The sequence below is a fragment of the Xenia sp. Carnegie-2017 genome, unplaced genomic scaffold, assembly GCF_021976095.1.
Source record: "Xenia sp. Carnegie-2017 unplaced genomic scaffold, XeniaSp_v1 HiC_scaffold_22, whole genome shotgun sequence".
Lineage (NCBI taxonomy): Eukaryota > Metazoa > Cnidaria > Anthozoa > Malacalcyonacea > Xeniidae > Xenia > Xenia sp. Carnegie-2017.
The window spans coordinates 14,958,538-14,978,604 of NW_025813485.1; the positions used below are offsets into that span (position 1 = coordinate 14,958,538).

The 20,067-nt window shown below is 32.1% G+C and overlaps 2 protein-coding genes across 2 annotated transcripts; one reads left to right on the forward strand and one right to left on the reverse strand.

The window, feature by feature from the left end:
• Window positions 1-269: 269 nt before the first annotated feature.
• Window positions 270-8,485, reverse strand: LOC124446591 (transient receptor potential cation channel subfamily V member 3-like). Its single transcript, XM_046997429.1, has 9 exons — window positions 8,218-8,485; window positions 7,995-8,070; window positions 6,742-6,860; window positions 6,215-6,499; window positions 5,072-5,319; window positions 4,421-4,943; window positions 2,702-4,318; window positions 577-2,274; window positions 270-412 (listed from the first exon to the last, which is right to left on the reverse strand). The coding sequence occupies exons 3-7, from the start codon at window positions 6,851-6,853 to the stop codon at window positions 3,000-3,002; spliced, it is 2,487 nt and encodes an 828-aa protein (XP_046853385.1). The 5' UTR covers window positions 6,854-6,860; window positions 7,995-8,070; window positions 8,218-8,485; the 3' UTR covers window positions 270-412; window positions 577-2,274; window positions 2,702-2,999.
• Window positions 8,486-13,150: 4,665 nt separating this feature from the next.
• Window positions 13,151-20,037, forward strand: LOC124446593. The gene is made up of 10 exons (XM_046997432.1): window positions 13,151-13,705; window positions 16,628-17,211; window positions 17,285-17,448; window positions 17,542-17,575; window positions 18,329-18,415; window positions 18,487-18,570; window positions 18,719-18,784; window positions 18,912-18,986; window positions 19,069-19,134; window positions 19,333-20,037. The coding sequence occupies exons 1-10, from the start codon at window positions 13,311-13,313 to the stop codon at window positions 19,461-19,463; spliced, it is 1,686 nt and encodes a 561-aa protein (XP_046853388.1). The 5' UTR covers window positions 13,151-13,310; the 3' UTR covers window positions 19,464-20,037.
• Window positions 20,038-20,067: the final 30 nt, after the last annotated feature.

The following is a 20,067-nucleotide window of genomic DNA, read 5'->3' on the forward strand; positions in this document are numbered from 1 at the left end:
ACCACTATGTTTATAATAACAGTGCAAACTTGATTAATACTTTTCATAACATTTGTATTCTATTATTAGTGAACTTTAAAGCCAGTTCCTAAAATATCTTGCATCATAATTATAATGTTATTTATTTAAATGTGAATCAGTATTTTAATTATTACTTATATATTAATGAAATTTCTAACCATATAAATATTTTCTTGACAAATGCTCATACCTCACACTACATTTGATGGTGATACACTGGTGAAATTTTGTGTTCTTAGTTTCTTGTCTTGTTCAATTATCAAGTATAGGTTGCTATTTAGTCACGTGACGATTATGATTTATCAGATATTGTCTTGAGGAAACGGACTCTGAATCTTGCCACTCTTTTCTCATCTTTTGCTTTAGTTTTTGCTTCATTCTCTGTAAGTCTCTGAAAAAGCAAAACAGAAGCAAATTTTATTCGAAAGTAAAATTTAGGATAGTTGTACAAAGCGTGTGCTACAAATAAAAATTTAATTACTTTTTATGCCGCAACTGTTTGAAAAAAACTGGTCATTGTTGCATGCTGATATTTCAAAATAAATAAAGGCCTACCTCAGATATACTTATGTTGGAGCTTTTCCTTATTGTTCGATGGCAATAATGCAATAAAATCATTTGATGTAGACGATCGTTCTGAGTCTGTTGCTCCCATAGATGATTCTCTTGACAATGATTCACTTGACTGAACATTTGGAGAATGTATGTTTTGACGTTCATAAAATTTCTCTTCAAAGAACATTACTTTTTCCAGTATTTCTGCAGCTATTGGAGTATTTGAACGAAATCTAGTATACCATGCACGACCATCTGTCAGTGATAGAAACTCGGAACTATTTTTTAGATTGGATTCTTTCTTATCAGTTAAAGAGCTTTGTGAATCAATCTTTTGTGTTACTGGGTGATTTTTATTTTGTGATTTTTCAAGAAGTTTCTTATCTTTGTCTGTCATAGCTGAAGTTGGAATTGCAACGGTAATAGTTCCGGCTTGTTCGTCAATTTTTTCCAAGGTCCATGGACCATTTGGGTTTATTTTTACGTTTTTTATTGATTTTTTTCTGTTGAAATCCAATTGATTTGTATCACTGTACTTTTGACTGTTTTCAAATAAAGTTTTTGGTATATTTGAGTCAATGACATCTCTCTCGTGGTAATAATTTTTATTTTCCATAGCTGAAGTTGGAATTGAAACTGTGATAGTTCCAGATTGTTCGTTGATTTTTTCAACCGTCCACGGACGATTTGGGTTTATTTGCACGCTTTTTGTTGACTTTTCTTTGTTGAAATACGCTTGATTAAAACCTTTATACTCTTGGCTATTTTTACGAGAAGCTTTTGATACATTTAAGTAAGTGAGATCTCTCTCTTGGTCGTCATTGTGAGTTTTCTCTGATTCTAAACTGTTTACTCTTTCATTTTCTTGCAGTTGATACATTGTGTTAAAATATGGATTGCGTCCGGGTGATACGTTTTGCTTGGTGGGTGCCATGTTTCTTGTTACATTATTACCGTTATTTTCAAGCAATGATTTTCCTTGGACCATTTTTGCATCTTCATAGGAAAGTGATCAGATTGAAATCCATAGTTCTCATTTCCCGTTAAATTTTGATCTAAAATTTTAACATTGTAATGGCTAACGTTTGATGATGAACGAATTTCTGGTATGGCATGATTTTGTGTTTCATTTTCATATCTTCCTTGCTGTTCTAGCACTGATGGATACCAAATATCATGGTGATTTTCTTTGTACAGCTGTGATTTCTGCTGGACGTTCATATTTGCTGGGAGAAAAGGGGATGTATGAGGAACATTGGAGCTCATTGGAGGATTTTGGGATGAGTAAACGTTCACATTTTCACAATTTCTATCAGATGTCGTTTTAAGCCAACTATTTCTTTCTTGATGAGCATGAATTGTATGAAGGAAATTTGGGTTCATTAGAAGATTTTGTGTAGGATACATAGTGACATTTTCATGATTACCATTCGATGGCGCACTATGCCGACGCTTTCCCCCTTCATAAACATGAGATTTAAAAGGAACATTTGGGCTTGTGGGAGAATTTTGGGTTAAATAGACGTTCACATTTTCATTGTTTATATCCGAAGGTATACTATGCCGATGGTTCGTTTCTGTCTGAGATATATAAGGAACATTGGGGTGCATTGAAGGATTTTGTGGTAAGTAGATGTACACATTTTCATGATTTCTATCCGAAGGCGTGCAGTCTCGACGATTTGTTTCCTGATAATCCTTAAAATAACGTTTGCAAAACAAAAAAATTTAATGTTTGTCCATTGAAAAAGTGGGTCATTTCTAGTTTTTATTTCAAATCCTGTGGTATTAATTATGGTTCTTTACTGAATTCAATCTCCTTCATTTTGTTTAACTTTTGTACAATTATAGTGAAAAAATGTAGCGAGAAATATGCAAAAATAATCTTGAATAAAAGGAAAAGAGTATTAGCTTAATAAAATGCAAGTAATTCTGTTTGATTCAACGCCAGGAATTTTGTGAATAAACGGACCTTTTCTCAAAATTTTTTATCATATTGACATAACTTGTTGTAGATAGTCACAAATAAATTTTGGTTATTATTTGTTACCTTCTAGCTTTTATACGTATAATTTCTTTACTATATTTTATACTGCTAGTGAAAAAATAGTAACTATGACTGCACCTGATTATAAACATTCATTCCCTGCTGATTGTTTGATGGAGCTGTTTGACATAGCCAAGGCCTATAGCTGTTCCATGTAGATAAATAAGAGTTGTTTGGATCATTTGGCTCCAGTCTCTCAAACACATCATTTTGACCATCTGGAGCATGATTTGTGAACTTTGAATGATTTCCATCTTCCCGTTTTTCATTAAATAAGCTTATTTTTCTTCGACTGTGACTTTTTTCATTCGTTTTCTTTCCTGACTTTAAAGAAGAAGACTTGCTTTCACTTTTTGTTGATTCACTTTTTGTTGATTCACTTTTTTGATTCACTTTTTGATAAATCAGATTGATCCGAGGAATCACTTTCAGATGATTTCTGACGCTTTTGCTTCAGTCTCTTTTGTGATAAGTTTGATGCATCTTTTGTTTCTTCCCTATTGTTTTTTAGAATAATATCGTTGATTTCCTTGTTATAATTGTCGTTGTTGTTCTTTGTTTTGATATTTGTAGTATTTTCGTCAAATTCAGTTGTTTGAAAAACATTGAATCTTTCATCACTAGTTTTTTTTATTTCGTTGATATTCTCCATTATTTCTTGCAATGTATGTTTTATGGTTTTTACATCGTCAGTAAGCTCCTCTTGAATTCTTCTTATTGAATTTACATCCATTTTCAAAAAGACAAAGTCAGAATTCTTTTCCTGTTTTTCAAACTTTTTTCCATGCTTTTCACTAAGTAAGCGAGCAATTTTTTTCATCTCATTTTGAACTTCTTCCATTGTCACTTGTTCATCCCTGTCCATTGATGATAAACGGCCAGTAGTATTTAAAATTATTTCTGGACTACCGTCCTTTTTAATAAAGTCGTAATATTTCTTTTTTTGTTTTTTCCTCAATGACTTCTGAAGAAGAAGAATTGTTCTTGCTCTTTGCATTGCAGCATTGGCCACTGCATTCTCGTACAATCTTTCGAATGTATTACTCAGTAATGCAATAAGGAGGTTTATTGTTACTATAGCAACAGTACCAATGAATGAGCCACACAACAGCCTTGCCATTAATGGATTAGCACTCTCTAGGTCCTTGTAATCATGATCACCTACCACCATCATTGAGAACATATTGTATAATAATGGACTCACAGTTTTATAACTTTCAACAGGGCTGTTGGAATTTGCCCCGAATGTTATCCAAAACGCACAAGTAAACGGAATGAGAATGATACTGTTTAGAAAAGCCCATTTCAAAATGTCTCCGAATACGTTCCCAAAAATAACAACAAAAGGTCCAGCGGCTTCAAATGGTCTAGCATACTTGCATATTCTCAACCAAAGTATCAACAACAGTGGTATTAATATGAGATGATGAATTTTTCTGCTCAAGTCGTTGCTGTAGTGAAAAAATGTCACGTGGGATGCCATGGTAGCAAGAATAAGGACGAGTGCTATCCAGTCAAAATATATCCACCAATCAGAACCCGAAATGAAGGAGAGATTTCTTACAGCCTTTATTTCAGCTTTTAGATATTGAGCTTCTTGCGGCCATCTAGGATGACAATATGCCATATCTCGTTCTAGTTCATCAGCACGCCATTCTCGCCATTTTTTTAATTCATGTCGGCTCTTTATTGTATCTGATAAATAAATAAAAGCATTTATGTAACTGACATTTTTACAAGATGACTTTTTGTAATCTATTGGGTCTTTAACAATTTGATGATTGAAAATCTACTCACTAACGACTTGCTTTCTAATCTCTAATACGGTGAACAAAAAGAGAATGATTCCCACGATTAATCTCCAGGAATTTTGAGCAAGTGGCAGATAAAGATCTCGTCCATTGATTGGCAAGGTTACAGCAAGTACTGTCCAGAGTGTTGTGTAAATAAGATTAATGGTTAAGTCAAATACTGCCCCAAATTTTCCATACATTTGCCACTTAATTTCAATCAATCGTTGCATGACGGGATGCATAACAATGTCAAATCTTTCATTTTGTACAGCAATTTCAAGTGGCGTACGAGCTGGCGTTTTCTTTTTCCTTAACTTGTTCCCTTCCAAATAGTTAAGAAAATACAATTCTTTGCGGTTAATCATATCCACGGAGTGAAACTGGTCTAAAGCGCTCAAAGCTACTTCTGGAATCTTTTCAATAAGAAGTGACAATGCTGAATTTCCTAATTCATCGTAGACACCCGCTGGAGCACCTTTGGCAATCAAAAGTTTTGCTGCTTTAGAACGATTCATCTCAGCGGAAACCTGTTTGAAATATATAAATATATTTTTATACCCGCAAGCTATTTTGTTCAACATGGCATCAACACGAAATAGGGAAATCTTAAAAAACTAAACAAAGTTTATATTTATTATTATATATATATATTTACCTGTAATGGTGTTCTGTTCTTGCTATCTCTGGCATCGATATTACCTCCGTATGTTAACAGCATTTGTAGAGAGCTAATGGCGTCATTCTTAGCTGCAAAATGAATTGCCTCTTGTTCTTCTCCAGTTGTTTTGATATCAATGCGAGCTCCGTTTTGTAGAAGAAATTCCACCATGTCAGCATAATCTACTGCAGCAGCAACATGAAGTGGTGATCTACCATACTGATCTTGTTGATTTACGTTTGCACCTATTATGCATGTTGTTTGAAACAAGGAAGAAACTTAAATTACACATTTGTATATAACGTGGCATGATCGTCACTTTTAAACAACTTTTCATTGAAATTTTTGGAGTTTGCTACTCTTTTAGGAAAAAGACCTTTCTATTAGACCCTTTCCTCATATGTTAAAATTTAACATTTTATGTTTTTCACCTTGTTTAACTTTAGCTAAGCTGTCGGTTTTTATAAATTTTTTTTTTTTCATACCAAAATGTCATAATGCCTATTAAACATGTGAAAATTCCCAGTGGGCGATGACTAAACATCTTGCAAATGTTTCTATTACAAATGAAAGCAAGACAACCTAGAAGTAGAAATTCCTGCAATGAAATTATCAATTAATAACCAAAAATGCAAAACTCTTATTGTTCTCATGATAATATTTGTAATAATCATAGCAATCAAATCGAGCCATAGTAAGAGATATCAATATAATTAAGAAATAAAAGATGTTTGCTGTGTTTGCACAGGCTTATGCAAACCGAGGACACCTTTGGGAGAACTTAAGAGCAGATCAGTGTAAACCCGAGACCGAAGGTCGAGGGTTGCACATGCTTGAGAGTTCACACAAACATCTTTGAGGTTTGCACAAGCCTGTGTAAACGCGTAAAGCATCTTTTATTTCTTTTATAAAATAACAATAATCCGAAAAATACAAACATTTTAATTTTTCTCTAAAATGTATTCATGATCGATTTGCAAATTCTCTTTGAAGGATTGATTGTTTAGATTGATTAGATTGGTAGAGCTCAGACGTGTTTTGCACTGGCTAATGCAAACTCAGCTCTAGAGTCTAAACCAATTGTGTTTATTTTATAAATCTATTTCTTAGCCAGGTTTATGACCAACTTCGAATACCTACCGTGTTTAATGAGAAATCTCGCAACATCAATGTTCCATGATCTAGCAACCTCATGAAAAACCGTTTGTCCTGATTTATCTTTGCTATTGACGTCTGCACCGTTGTTAATCAATGATTCAACAAAGTCATAATCAAACTTGTCTTCAAAGTTGTTGGAATTGGCTAATGTGGCAAGATAATGAATTAAAGCACTATTTCTCACAACTTGTTCCCCTTCCAACTTTTCATCATCACCTAGTTGACTCTCAAGAACAGCATGCATGGGCTCATTCGTTCTTGTTGCTCCTAAATGTAGTACATGAAAACAACTAAGATGTTTTTTGATCAAGTACAGTAATCATTCCAAATCATCGCTCTACTACAAATTGGTCGACTTTCAAAGCTAGCGGATAAAGTATTAATGTCTAATGCCATGCGTTTCTATCACTTTGGTCATGCTTGGTCTTTTAACTAGCAAACTTATTTCATTTTGAAAAACCTCTATAATTAACTAACGGACTTTGCTTGTAAAATAAAATATCAATTACCTGGTATCTCTCTCAACAACATCTCTTCAAATGGTTTTTTTCTTATGGTAAATTGGTTTCGTCTTGGGTCTAGAATTTCCATTTCTGTTTCTTTTCTTTCTGCTAACTCCATGTTTTGCCTTCGAAATAGCAGTATAAAATGTTTTAGTTTATGCATTGCGTAGGATCTTATATGATACAGAAAAATTCACAAGTAATAAGTAATGTAATTATGTGATCTTATCTCACAAATAGTTTTGCGCAACTCCTTACAATGATTTGAAGTTAATGGGAATTGGCAAATGGGAAGCTCTCCGGGATGAATAAATCTATTAAGATATGCATGCCTAGTCTACGTCATCAATTACATTGTTGCTAATGGTAAATAATATTTCTTTATCGACGTATGAATAACCAGTACAACTTTTATTTGAAACTTTTTTACTCGTTATGCGTTGAAATAATCTCGTCAGGCAACACGTAATAAGTAGATTTCTCGACAAAAAACAAAGTTAAAGACAAATTCGAAACTTCTAAATAAATTTACAATCTACTGTTACTTTGGAAAAATATATATTTGAAAGAGTTAATCATTAACTTGATGTTACTGCAATTTTATATTTTCTCATGCTGTATATTTATTTCCTTCCAAGCTTACTAAAGCGAGCACAAACGCGAAAATAATTCTTTGAAGGCAAGTTGCAGATTAGAAAATCCAGAATGACATCGCGTACTCTATTACAATCCTTATTCAAAATAAAACTTCTAGATTTTAATCATTCAAGAAATACAGTCCTGAGAAGGACTGTTGGTGTTGATATCGAGTAAAGCTATTTATGGATTGAAATTACGGAATTGAATCCTTCTACTAAGATTGCCCTTAAGGTGCCCTAAATTGAAGGATAAACATCTGAAAGTATGTAACAATACTCCCAAATTTGAACCATTCATTTTATAAAACTTTTACTTTTCACAATTATTTAATGACCAAATTAGGACAAATATCTTTTGCAAAGTCCTTTCCACATCAACATTCCTCTCAATTTTAACTCAAAGTTCTCAAATAACATTTCTCAAAAAAATAAAACGATGAGTAACTATATCTGTTGCTTGGAGTTGCTATATGATTGGCAAAAACTATTACAGCTACGCATTTGCAATGCCATCGAATCAGCAAATTGATATGAATAAAGTTTTGTTTTCGAGTATCGGTATACTTGTTGATGTTTGTTTTTCTATTTACGAGATTCAGTTATTGAAAAGAGAAAAAGTACCTTTGTTTGATTCAGTTGTCTTTCCTCAGGTATTGCTTTTGATAGAGCTCCTTTCACTGTTGCAGATAATGTAACACTAATGTTGTAACATTGATTACAGGTTATTATTTTTCTATATGTGCAAGCTATGCAGATGTTTTGCTTGACTGCTGAGAACCTTTTCGTACACTAAACTTTCGCAACATTTAGAAACAAAATATAACAAGGAACTTTAACTCATTACCTTTCGTCTGCAAAGATTTCCTGTAAAGCATTTGGGCTGTATTGTGAAATATTCAAGCAAACGAATATTGATTTTTAAATTATTACTGCAGGAGAAAAACTTGTGATATCTCCTCTCAGCATTTACAGTCTTTCATTGACACGTGAGAGACTTTGAGATCACGTGTTTTTATGCTGAATGATCAGCAACATTATGCTGGGTTTCAAAGAACTGATTTTCATACTTTTTATTTTACTATTTGTTACCTTGTTCTGAAAATATTTTCAAAAACAGATAAAAGCCATGACAGAACTGACGTAAAAGATGTTGTAAACAAATTAGGCTACTGACAATCTATTTTAGACAGTTGGAGCAGGTTAAAGCTGTTTGTCTACTGATATATCATCACGCGATATTTCATACCGCGTTTTAATACTTCCATGTGAAAAATGAATATTAGTTTCTCTGTATCATTGTCTCGCCATTTATTTTATGGTATCACAGCTTTATACTTCTGTAAACTAAGCGTGGCGCTGTGCAGGACACAATAAAAAATTTTTAACTTTAAGGGTCTCACATGGCGATTATTGTATAGCACGTTGCTCACGTGTTAGGTAGACAATGAAGGACTTATTAAAATTCGATGAAGAAATACTAAAAACTACTTGTGGAACGAAAACAATTGCATGTGAAATTTCTACTGAGCAGTTTGTATTTTAAAATGAAGAGCAAAGAATTGAGTAAATTAAAAAAAAATCAACACTTGACTTCACTACACAATGCTTCAAAGAGTACAAATTAAAATGGATGTATAAAGAACGAATCACTTGCTTTTTTTTTGCAAAATGCGCGAGAAATTTAACCTTTACACAATAATATACACTGAAAATTTGTTAAACTTGATTGATGCAATCCATATGTTACGTTCATCTTTTCAGTCACGAGTCACGAGTCACATACATTATTCTTAACCAGATACAAATATGGAAAAACTTTTACGTATTATTTATGATATGACTGGGAAATTTTAATACATTCATTGTTTTATTATGTAGCCTGGGAATGGAAAAACACAGAGATTGCTTTCGCGTTCTAAAAGCAACAGAATTACTTGTGTTTTGTTGTAACAACAATATATTTCAAAGATATTGAAATTAGCCTTGCATCACAAAAACATCTTTTAGTGTCTCAACAGTCAACAGCATCGAGTTTCATGAAGAGAGATTACAAGATTACCTTTTTTTTTGAGTGTAAGCTGGAAGATATTTTACAATAAGCTTGGTTTTAAAGAAATCTTTTTCGTCAATATAAATAGAAATTATTACAGAATTGACGTATATGACGATGGAACATTTTAGAAAACTCTTACTTTATTACAGAGAGTGGGAGTATGTTATACACCTGTTTGTTCCATAATATATAATGTCTATATAAATCGTGTTTTGACACATTCGTGTAAAAGGGAAATGTCACTTTATGACAATGTTGCATGAACGCTTTTAACTTGTAATTATCATATTGATATACTGCTGGGTATATGTAAAAAGGTTTCGTATTAAAACGGGAAAAATTGTGATAAGTTAGCATGGCCTCACGTGACGATTGGCTCTGCACGTTACTCACGAGCTGGTTCAAAAATACAGAACTTATATAAAATTGATGTAGAAGTAGCTACTAAAAACTGCATGTAGAACGACGAAAAATTTTATGTGAAACTCTTAAAAACTACAGATAGAATGACTAACAATTTTATGTGAAACTTGCAAAAACTACAGATGGAACAACAAAGACATTTATATAAAATTTGTAAAAAGTTCATAAAGAACAACAAAAAAATAGTAACGAAAACCAATGTTACGAACAAATTAGCATAAAATTGCATTCATTCCCAATTTCCCATTACATCAAGTTTGAGAAACCAAAGTTAAAAAGCTTGTTTTTTAGCTGAAAAATTTTGTCATTTTAGCAACATCTTACATTGTTGTTAAATTATCAATCCTATTTGCACACAGCTATAAATAGTTTTAAGCATAAATAATGTTTTGATATTATTGTAATTTACTCACGTGTGATTTGTATCTTAGATGTAATAAATGTGTAGCAAATATCTACCCACTATTTATAAAGTCAATACAATATAGAAGTTATTATTATTGACCTTTTCTGGCTGATTGCCAGCAACTTCAGTACGTGCCTAAATGAAGAAATTTTCATCTGTAGCGACTGAAAATTTTATCATCAAAAGTTACAAAACTAAAGCCAAACTAACTATTTATTGCATCCCATAAAACATTAAAGATTAAAATACTTCTTGATTAAATTGTTGAGCTGCGTTTTTACTTTAGATTAATGCACAGATTTTTTGGCTCTCGATCGTGCAAACGCTTGTTTCGATCAAATTGTTTATAAAATGGTTAAAATATATTTTTGCTCAATACTGGATGTGCTACAGGATCTTTGGTCAAGTTTCTCAGTCTTTATACATTTGTGAACAAACATCGATGCTTTGTGAAGTACAAATTCTGCTATTTCATTTTCGTCCGTATTATTTGTGAAATACTGAATTGTTATCATTATGTAACTTGTTACCTAATGCCCAATACCAATTTACATTATCAACAGTTCAAACATTTTGAAAGTGACGCTAAAATTTTACCACCTTTTTCTCAAAACACAAAGAGCTTTTGGGTATCATTTGCATTTCACAGAGGGACAGGTATTGTTTATGATCCGCTTCCTCCCTTGAAGTAAATTGAAGCAATAATTGAGATTCAAGCCAATTTTCTGAGAAACGACACTATTGCTCTAAGATATTTTGACCTCATGAAAAACGTTTTTCCTGTTTTGTTTGCCTCATTAAACTCACCGCATACCATTCACTAAATTAGGGAAAACTTGCTTTGAGTGGAGATATGTTGCTCATATTTGGTCACACTACTAGATTTAATATACATCAAAATCGTTTAAGACAATTAGGGTTTTATCTTTCCAACATACAAAATTATTAATGATTTTTATGTGTCATCTTGTTTTTGAATCAAATATGTTCATCATGACGATGATTAATAATATTCTCATTCAAAATTTCAACTAGTATAAATTGATCATTGATGCGGTCTTTCGATCGATTAAATCCCCTCAATTTGTTTTCGTTAAACATCAAAGCTAGCACAAGCATTTCATTGTAATTTTGTAATTTTTTTACTGCATCACACATCACCAATTCCTTTAATTATCAATACGTTTTTAGGTATTCCTAAATGCATTGGTTGTGCAAATACTTTGGCCTATCTTGACACAATTGTGTGTGTTTTGCTAATACCCCAACTAGAGGTATTCAATCATTGCCGTCAACACTTTTCCATTATGTAAATATATTTTTGCTTCCACGATTGGAAATATACATTTATTTTACAGACTTTTGCGAATTTTAATTGAATATAGTCCTGATTATAATCTTTTAGATTCACAGGTGAATTTATGCTGTACGTAATTACTTCTGTGCTCGGGTATTTTTTGATGCATGCGCTTGGTGGCAGTATTTGAAAGATTCTTTATTAAAGAATTGACTAAACAATCTTAGCTTTAGCTACTTTATCATTTGTATTGTATTCATTTAATTTTTGCAATTTGTTTGTTGCGCAGGTTTATGTTGTCAGCGACTATACTTCAAATAAGATAATTCAAGAATAAAAATACTTTAGACAGCAGGCTCCAATAATTCTTAAAAGTAGATATTAACTATTTTTAGATCCAAAAGTACATACTGTTGGGATAAAATTATAGTTGTATTCACAACCATGTGGTATATAATTTTTTTTTGCGACAGAGAAGAAATTTGTAATTAAGTATTTCGTCATGTTAATCTTTCTTTAACATAGATTAAGACTATAAATAAATTATGCATGTTTATTTGGGAGTTTCACCTCAGCCCTCCGCCTCAGCTCTCCCCACCCTAATAAAAAAGTCTTGTAACTTACACTGTTTTCTTTTACAACAGTGTATACAAAAAAGTAGTCTTCATTTTTCAAGTATGTGTGATTTAGTATTTAGTATTAGATATTGTATATTTTGCATTTTTTACCGCCACCAAAGTAATGTAAACATAAGTCATGACAAAAAGACAAAAAACATGAATGTCTACAAAATGTGCGTGCTTGGGTCTGCGCAACGTAAAGTATGATGCGATATTATTCTGTACTTTTCGTAAAAACTTAATTATCCTTCATACAACGTAATACACAGACTTAAAGCGTGCGTCAGCTGTTTTAAATTCATGCTTTCAAAGCACTAAAATTATGAACTTCGTGGGAGATAATTTTGACGTTAACATGGAAATTACGTTTCTGAAATTTTATCCATTTCGTAACCAATAACCTTTACAAATAACGTCTTATTCTTCACACGATCTTTACCACTCATTATTCTACATTCATGCATGTCCCTGCAGTGATTTTTCTTCGATACACAGATCAAACAAGTAACAACGACATAGCTATATAGTCTTTATGCATTTCATAATTATTGCAATGTTTGAAGTTGAATGTATCTAATTTCATCTGTTGAAGAGTAATATTTTATTACAAAGTAAAATGAGGTAATGCTTGTCATGAAATCAAATTTAATTGGACAAGCTCTGACAAAGTACACATACAAACAGAAGATTTTATGTATTGGATGTGGTTCCGTCAATTTTACCTTGAATGCACTCATTGACACAAAAACGCAGATTGAATATTTTAATGAATGTGTTATCTCACTTCTAGTTTTTTTTATTATGAAATTGTCAATTTTAATGAAAGTATTTAAATAGTTAATTAAGAAAACTCGACGGAACGGAAAGAAATATTGTTTTGATAGGCTGAGACTTATAAGAACCCCAGGAGATTGAAATTCTATGTCAATATATTCTATTTTCGAATTCATTAGCATACGCAATATTAAGTTTACATAATTGCATTTAATCTGTTTAATAATGAAATGCTTTCAATAAGGAATAATTTAAAAAGCGCATGTGCACGTAGCATTTGTCTTGAGAGTATTTATATTGTATCGGACGTGTATGTTATCACTATAGACAATTATTGTTCAGCAAAGTAACGTTAAAATTGACCATGGCATCTCAGACTATGTTGGCTTACCAAACAACCTACATCAAAGATGAAGGTGATGTTGAATTTGGCTCAGAATGCCCAGTATTTCCCTCAAATTGTCGCTACAAAGTCACATCAGTTACTATCAACGGTAGAAGCATTACAGCTTTAGTTACTGAAGACGAAGAGTTGTTGTGTTTTCCTCAACTAGTTGATTACTTCTTAAAAGACCATGTGGCAGGCATGCCTACAATCTATGCGAAAGTCAAACGAATGGGTATAATCGCTAGAAGTTGCAATCTAGACCAAGTCCGACTTATGAGAAGTATGGGCGCAATAGGACCTGTTGTCAACCGTTGCAAATTGATCACAATGGATGATTTTAAGAGACTGTATGAAGATTGTCTCTTGTTTAGGTATGTTTAGACGAAGCTTCTCATTTCTGCTCTGCTGATTTCACGCATAACTTGTATGTGTATGATGAGATGAGTGATAATCATTTATCAATCGCTTGCGCGTCTTTCGTTCGTTTTGTGATGTCTTCCAAAATTATAAATATTATAAAGACTTCACATATTTTGAATAATATATTAATACAATCATCGTGTGTTTAATTTTCGTATGCGTTGCTTAGCTAATATCGAACGAGAAAAGCATTGGGAACTTTGTGGTTGAATCCTGACATTGATTCTACATTAGTTTTTATTTCTTCCTTGTGGGAAATTATGATTTGAAAAAACAGAATAAGATTCATGTTGTCAATTATTTATTATTGAAACCGGCGGGCTGTCCTTTCGGTAATATCTGTTGTACTGTATTGAGTGAGTCGCATTCATTGGAAAAACAGAATGTAGAAGATAAATATGAAGGGACAAACGCTTTTCATAAATATTTCATCCAAATTCCCACATATGTGACATATTAGCCATATTTAATATTGCGCTCCATTCTTGTCGTAAACTATGTATCATATTACAATGAATTATTTAACTTCAGAATGACAAATAGGATTCATGATTTATTGAGGTAATTAGGACTTCTCATGGTTACTGGGAATCGATGCGATAAATTGCTTGTATTTCATCAAAGAAATATTTAAAAATCATGAATAAAAAGATTGTACGAATTTATACAGGCTTACAATGACTACCAGATGAGATAAATTAATCTATTTGTGATATGAAAAATGTGAGTCTAGTTTTCACGGAGTTGTAATAAATTGTTGCAATATTTTTTACATCAAATCCAGCAAGCATAAATTTGATGTTCCTTCTTTTTAATATCCTGCCAGTTGCTGTTGACAAATATTTGAAAAGTGCTTTATTACTTTCGTGAAGAGAATTAATATATATCGCCATGCTAATTAGCTTTGTTTTGAATAAAAATATTTCAGATGATTACAATCTATATAATGGCATTTTTGTATATAATATTTCAGTTATGTTTATGTTTTATGAAATAGGATTTCCACAAGAGCATTGAAGGATTAGAAAAGCAAAAATATTCATACACTACTAAACAAATGTGCCTTTATCTTTTAAACACGCGGGAATATTTGTTTTAAGTTGCTGCCATTTAATGACCGTAGAAATAAAGTATTAATATCTAATCACTAATGCATTTGACGCAGGTGAAGGGTCATGAGTATGGCGCCTTATTTCTGCTATTTGTCTGAGCAATGATAACCTTAATTTTGTCTATTATGATTCAAAGTTTCTTTCAAAAATATACAAACTTTATATGTTCACATCATAATAACTTATGCCATAAAGCCCAACTCATATTTTTTCCGGATAAAGTATGTTTACTTATGTAGGTTATCAAAGATGCCGATAGTCAATTATATGTTTCGTAGTGAGTAATTTAATATGAATAAGATAATCATAAATTCATTCTTTTCATTCCCTTTTCGCAAAAAAGCTAATTGCCGACTCTCGCCAATACTTTGTGAATGCTGTAGTAATAACAACAATGAATAACGAAAAACTGTTTTGCGGTATTTTCTTTATTTCTCATTATGATTTGTTTTGTCGGCATAAAAATATCATTTGTTGCTGAATGCCTAAATTTTTGAATCGTTTTCACATGTTTTGATAAAGTTTTAAATGGCCTTGTAATGTCAAAAATTGTTGACTAGAATTCACATTAGATTTAAAACATTATCTGGAATTGTATCGCTACCATACAGTCAAACAAATCTTTTTCCTTTTCACTTTTAAAACAATCAACGATCACTTTTAACTTATTTATATGTTGTAAAGCATTTAGTGTACTGTTTGTTGCAAATGCATCTAATTTTTCAATGTTTTTGTGTCATCTTAATTGTTAATATCATTCCGATTTTTTTCACACTCTGATGTATGTTTTACGGGGATGGTTTGATTAAGTTTGTGTTTTTTCTGTTTTTTTCAAACCAAGTTTTCACAAAAATCCTTTTGAATTTTAGTAATGTTTTTCATTTCAAATACGTTTCCTGTAACTTTAGTGTACATAGAAAATCTGGGCGGTCCAAGTATTTTGATAAATATCTTTGCAAAAATTTCTGTAGAGTTTTCTTGGATTATCGGGGATTTTGAAGGATTATATTATAAGTTGATTGTGTAGGAACGCACAATTTTGCTGTTCAACAAAGTATTTGACCATTCTGAATGTTTAGCTAAATTTGGGATTTGTAAGAACGAAAACTATAGTTTATCAAAACTAAGCATCAGTTAAAACATTAAATAGTATCTAAAATTAATTAACATGTTTGAAGAACTTCTTGTTCAAATGAGCGCATTTTAATTTATTTATTTGATCTATTTATTTATTTGATTATTTATTTATTTATTTATTTATTTGTTTGTGATGTATTTTATTCAATAGATTGCTTATGACACATGTTAACCAAAAATGAAAACTTAGCTATAAGTATTAATTACAGTGGCTGTCATTCAAAGGCTTCTTTATCCAGATAGGCGAGGATAAAATATTTCACTTCTGCTGGCAGCGAATTTCAATACTGAAAACAAGTGTTCTCTCACTGAAGATCAGAATATTTTGATTCACCTATACTCCAAATCTAATCTATATTTTCCATAAGCTTCCTGCAAAAATAAAAGTATTTCCTGCGAATAATTATGTTCAAAGTTTCTGATTTTTGTTTCCTCGCGCTGAAGGACTTTTCCTGCCCCTCCCCCCTGCATCCAGAGCGCATTAGAAATACATTACAGACAGAGAAGTGTTACAAACTCATGCATAGCTAGACTGAGTTGCATCTCATATCATTTTCTTACATGATGTTTTATAAATAGTCTTTTATTATTATTTATTTATTTATTTTTGTTTCCCTGATCCAGAGGACCTGGCCGACGAAAACGTATTTCAACTGATTCAAGTAGTGGCTGTACTCCAGTAAAGATAACTATCAAACGTCCATATCTTGAGGAAAACGAGGAAGATGATTCTTCATTTGGTGTTGGAAGAAAACCAGAAGAAGAAATGGTTGTTAATGTGTCTTCACCAATAGATCACCATGGGAGTTATTTTACCAGTGAATTTTCAAAGCCAAATGATGGTCACTCTCAAACTTATCGTCGCTCTAATGGCTTTTCTTCTGAAGATAAGCTTGGTTTGCCATCTATGATCTATAGCACATTTTCTCATGCACCTCCAAATGTTGCAACTTTTGTACAGACCTTTGATAGCAGAACAATCACTACAACATCACCAAGAACGACATTAATAACACCTATAAATGGTGCAACGTCCCCAGTTAATGGAACATTTGATCATCAATCTAAAGCTGATAACTCTGATGTTTGCGAAAATGACAGCAACATTATAGATATGAATGATCAAGGCTCAGCTGTCACTCCAATATCACCAAGAAGGTCAAGTTCGGCTTCAGCACCGACTACTCCAAATAGCATTGCGCCTTCAGGTTCATAACTTAAAAATACAATTCTTGTTTTATTCTTTGATTGAAACCTTGCATGACCATTTTATTTTTTTAGACTCTCAGAAGGCTTCTCCAATTGTTTGTGGAGTTTTAAAAACTAGTGCTTCAACTAACGTGATATTTTCTCATATGAATGGAAACAATCCCAACTGCCCACCGAGATACTTTAAACAGTCAAGCACACAAAATGGAAGTCTCCCAATTCTTCCTTTGAGTCATGTAAGGAAAAGAGTCTTTAATATATCTTATATTATACAAAACACAATAAGACAAATTTCATAAGTACTTCATTCTTTTGTTGTTTTCTAATAGATGAGACCGCAACGTGAGAAATTGACATCATCAGGTAATATGAATGAATTTTATTTGTTTTCATGAAATATTTATAACGCGAACAATTTTTCTAAAGAAATGTACTGTCTGGTTAATTGAATTCTAGAATTCGCGATTTGTGGATATGAAGAAATATCTGAATATGCTCTTTCACATGCATGATAGTAATTGAGCCCAACAATAACACCCAGAGGCGCAACTAGAACGTTAACTGGGGCGGGGAGCTCATATTCATATATTCCGTTGCGTTCTACTGATTTCTTTTGAAAGTGATTTGAATTTCAAAAGAAATCAGCAGGGCACAACTAAATGTATGAATATACACCACCACCCCCACCCCCCAATTAACGTTGTGGTTGCGCCTCTGATAACCCTACTCGTCCAAAAACGTACGACTAACAGCGGGAGTGAATTAAACAAAATAGTTGATGAAAATGTTTAGAACATATAGATAAACTTCAGTTAAATGTAATTTTAACCTTGATTAACAACGAACGAATATTCAGCCACTCAACCTAGAAAAAAATTATTTTGTTGCGTCGTGTTAACAATTTCAATTCTATTTTACAAATTGATGTCTGAGTTTCCCCCATTATATATACGTGTGTTCTCTGCTTTCGATGCTATACTCGTATCTCAAAGCGTAGTTAGTCTTTGAGTCATTTGCCTGTAATTCTATTATTTGATCTTTGTGATTGCCTGACCATAAGAGAAGTCTGTGAAAATGTGAAAGTATTTTTCTTCACCGCTTTATCTTCGCCTCCAGAAACATTGCTTGGCAACATTCAAGGATTGTTGAAAGTAACTAGTGACAACATACGCATGGTAGAAAGGCAAATGATGGTCGATAGAGGTATAATATAGAATAGATGGGTTCATTAATCATGAATTATAGCTAGAAATCATCAGTAATTTCCATTTCAGATGAATTTACTAAAGAATTACAAAAAGAATCCGAGGATCGTATCAAAGCAACAAAAATGATCTCTGATTTGCAAAAGGACAAAGGTAGCAACTCTATGTAACAACAATGTACTTGGTTTGGGTATTTTACCATTGGTGCTTTCAACATAATATTAATATATACTAATATTTAGGACTATAGAACTGTAACTTTCACTACGCATGCATATTTGTTGTACTTTGCCTTAATTAGCATTGTTACAAAGAAAGATTCGCCGATTAAAGAAAACGACGCGTAAACTAAATAATCATTATCAAGGTATTTTGCAGTTTGAAAATTTCTTTAAGATTGAAATTGAATTTTGATCGAAAAATTATTAGAACCGTCATAAAATAAGTGAAATAACATCAATTTTATGCGTATTCTTTTATTTGCACTTTTGTAGCTGCGGAACAACGCTGTTTAGCGTTAAATCGTGAATTAGAGGAATCATCTTATGCTTCTTTAAGAGAACAAAATGGTTGGAATAATATCATTTGTAAAAATCAAGTTTGTAATCGAAAATATGAAAACTTTGATGTTTTATTTTTGTTGTCTCATAGAGTTGTTAAAACAAGAGCTCGAAAAGGAAAGACTAACGCGAATTGACGCTGAAAAAAAACTCGAGGGTAAGCACTATTTTTATATAGTTTTGTGAATAATCAGAGAATTATGAAATTATAAATATCCATGCTTGGATATTGATAATCCAGGTATTATACATGAAGTAGAGATTTTTCAGTGAAAACACGAGCATTTGAAAATTTAATCAAGTTTATCATCTTTCTTTGTTTGAATAATTTTCAGTTACTGTATTTCCTCTTTAGGAGCTCGTGGGGAATTCAAAACTTCGTTCATAATTTTTTGGAGAATCCAGAACAAAACTCTGGCGATCTTGTTCCCGTGTAAATATATGTATTATAAGGCAGAGAGTCAATCAAAGTGTAAAGAACATTGAACTTTAATACTTGTTTGAGTGTTATATGCTGTAATGTCGATTATTTTTTAACTGTATCATTGACGTTGAATTAAGCATTCTATATAAAATATCATCAATATATTTTTCTCAAAAATTTTTCTTTGAAATAGCTACTGCAGCGGGTTGTAGAAAGCTCAAATAGCGTGGTCCACTGGCTAGGGGCTTTTTTCTGAATATTATTTATGAATGGTTATCTGTGTCAGGAACCTGTACCAATACTTTACATACATAAAACTATATTGGACTTAAGAATCGAATTAACGTTTTTCTCTATGGCTTTCTAAGTTAAATTGAAATTGTGAATTTATAACATTGATAGCGCTATTTGGACTTCATGCAGCCAGTGCATGGGACTTTGTAAGATATTTTTACCAAATGGAGCCTTCGAGGAAGCTTTTCTGTAAGTGTAACTCAGTGTGACTGTTATCTTTATCATAAATGGTAAAATAAAATACATTGTGAAAGTTAGATAACAGGATTAAAAAATTGTAAATACTATTAAACTTATATTCTTTTATACTTTGAAAGACATAAATATATGTATAATGACATATATATGTATAAAATATGTAGGATGTCAATA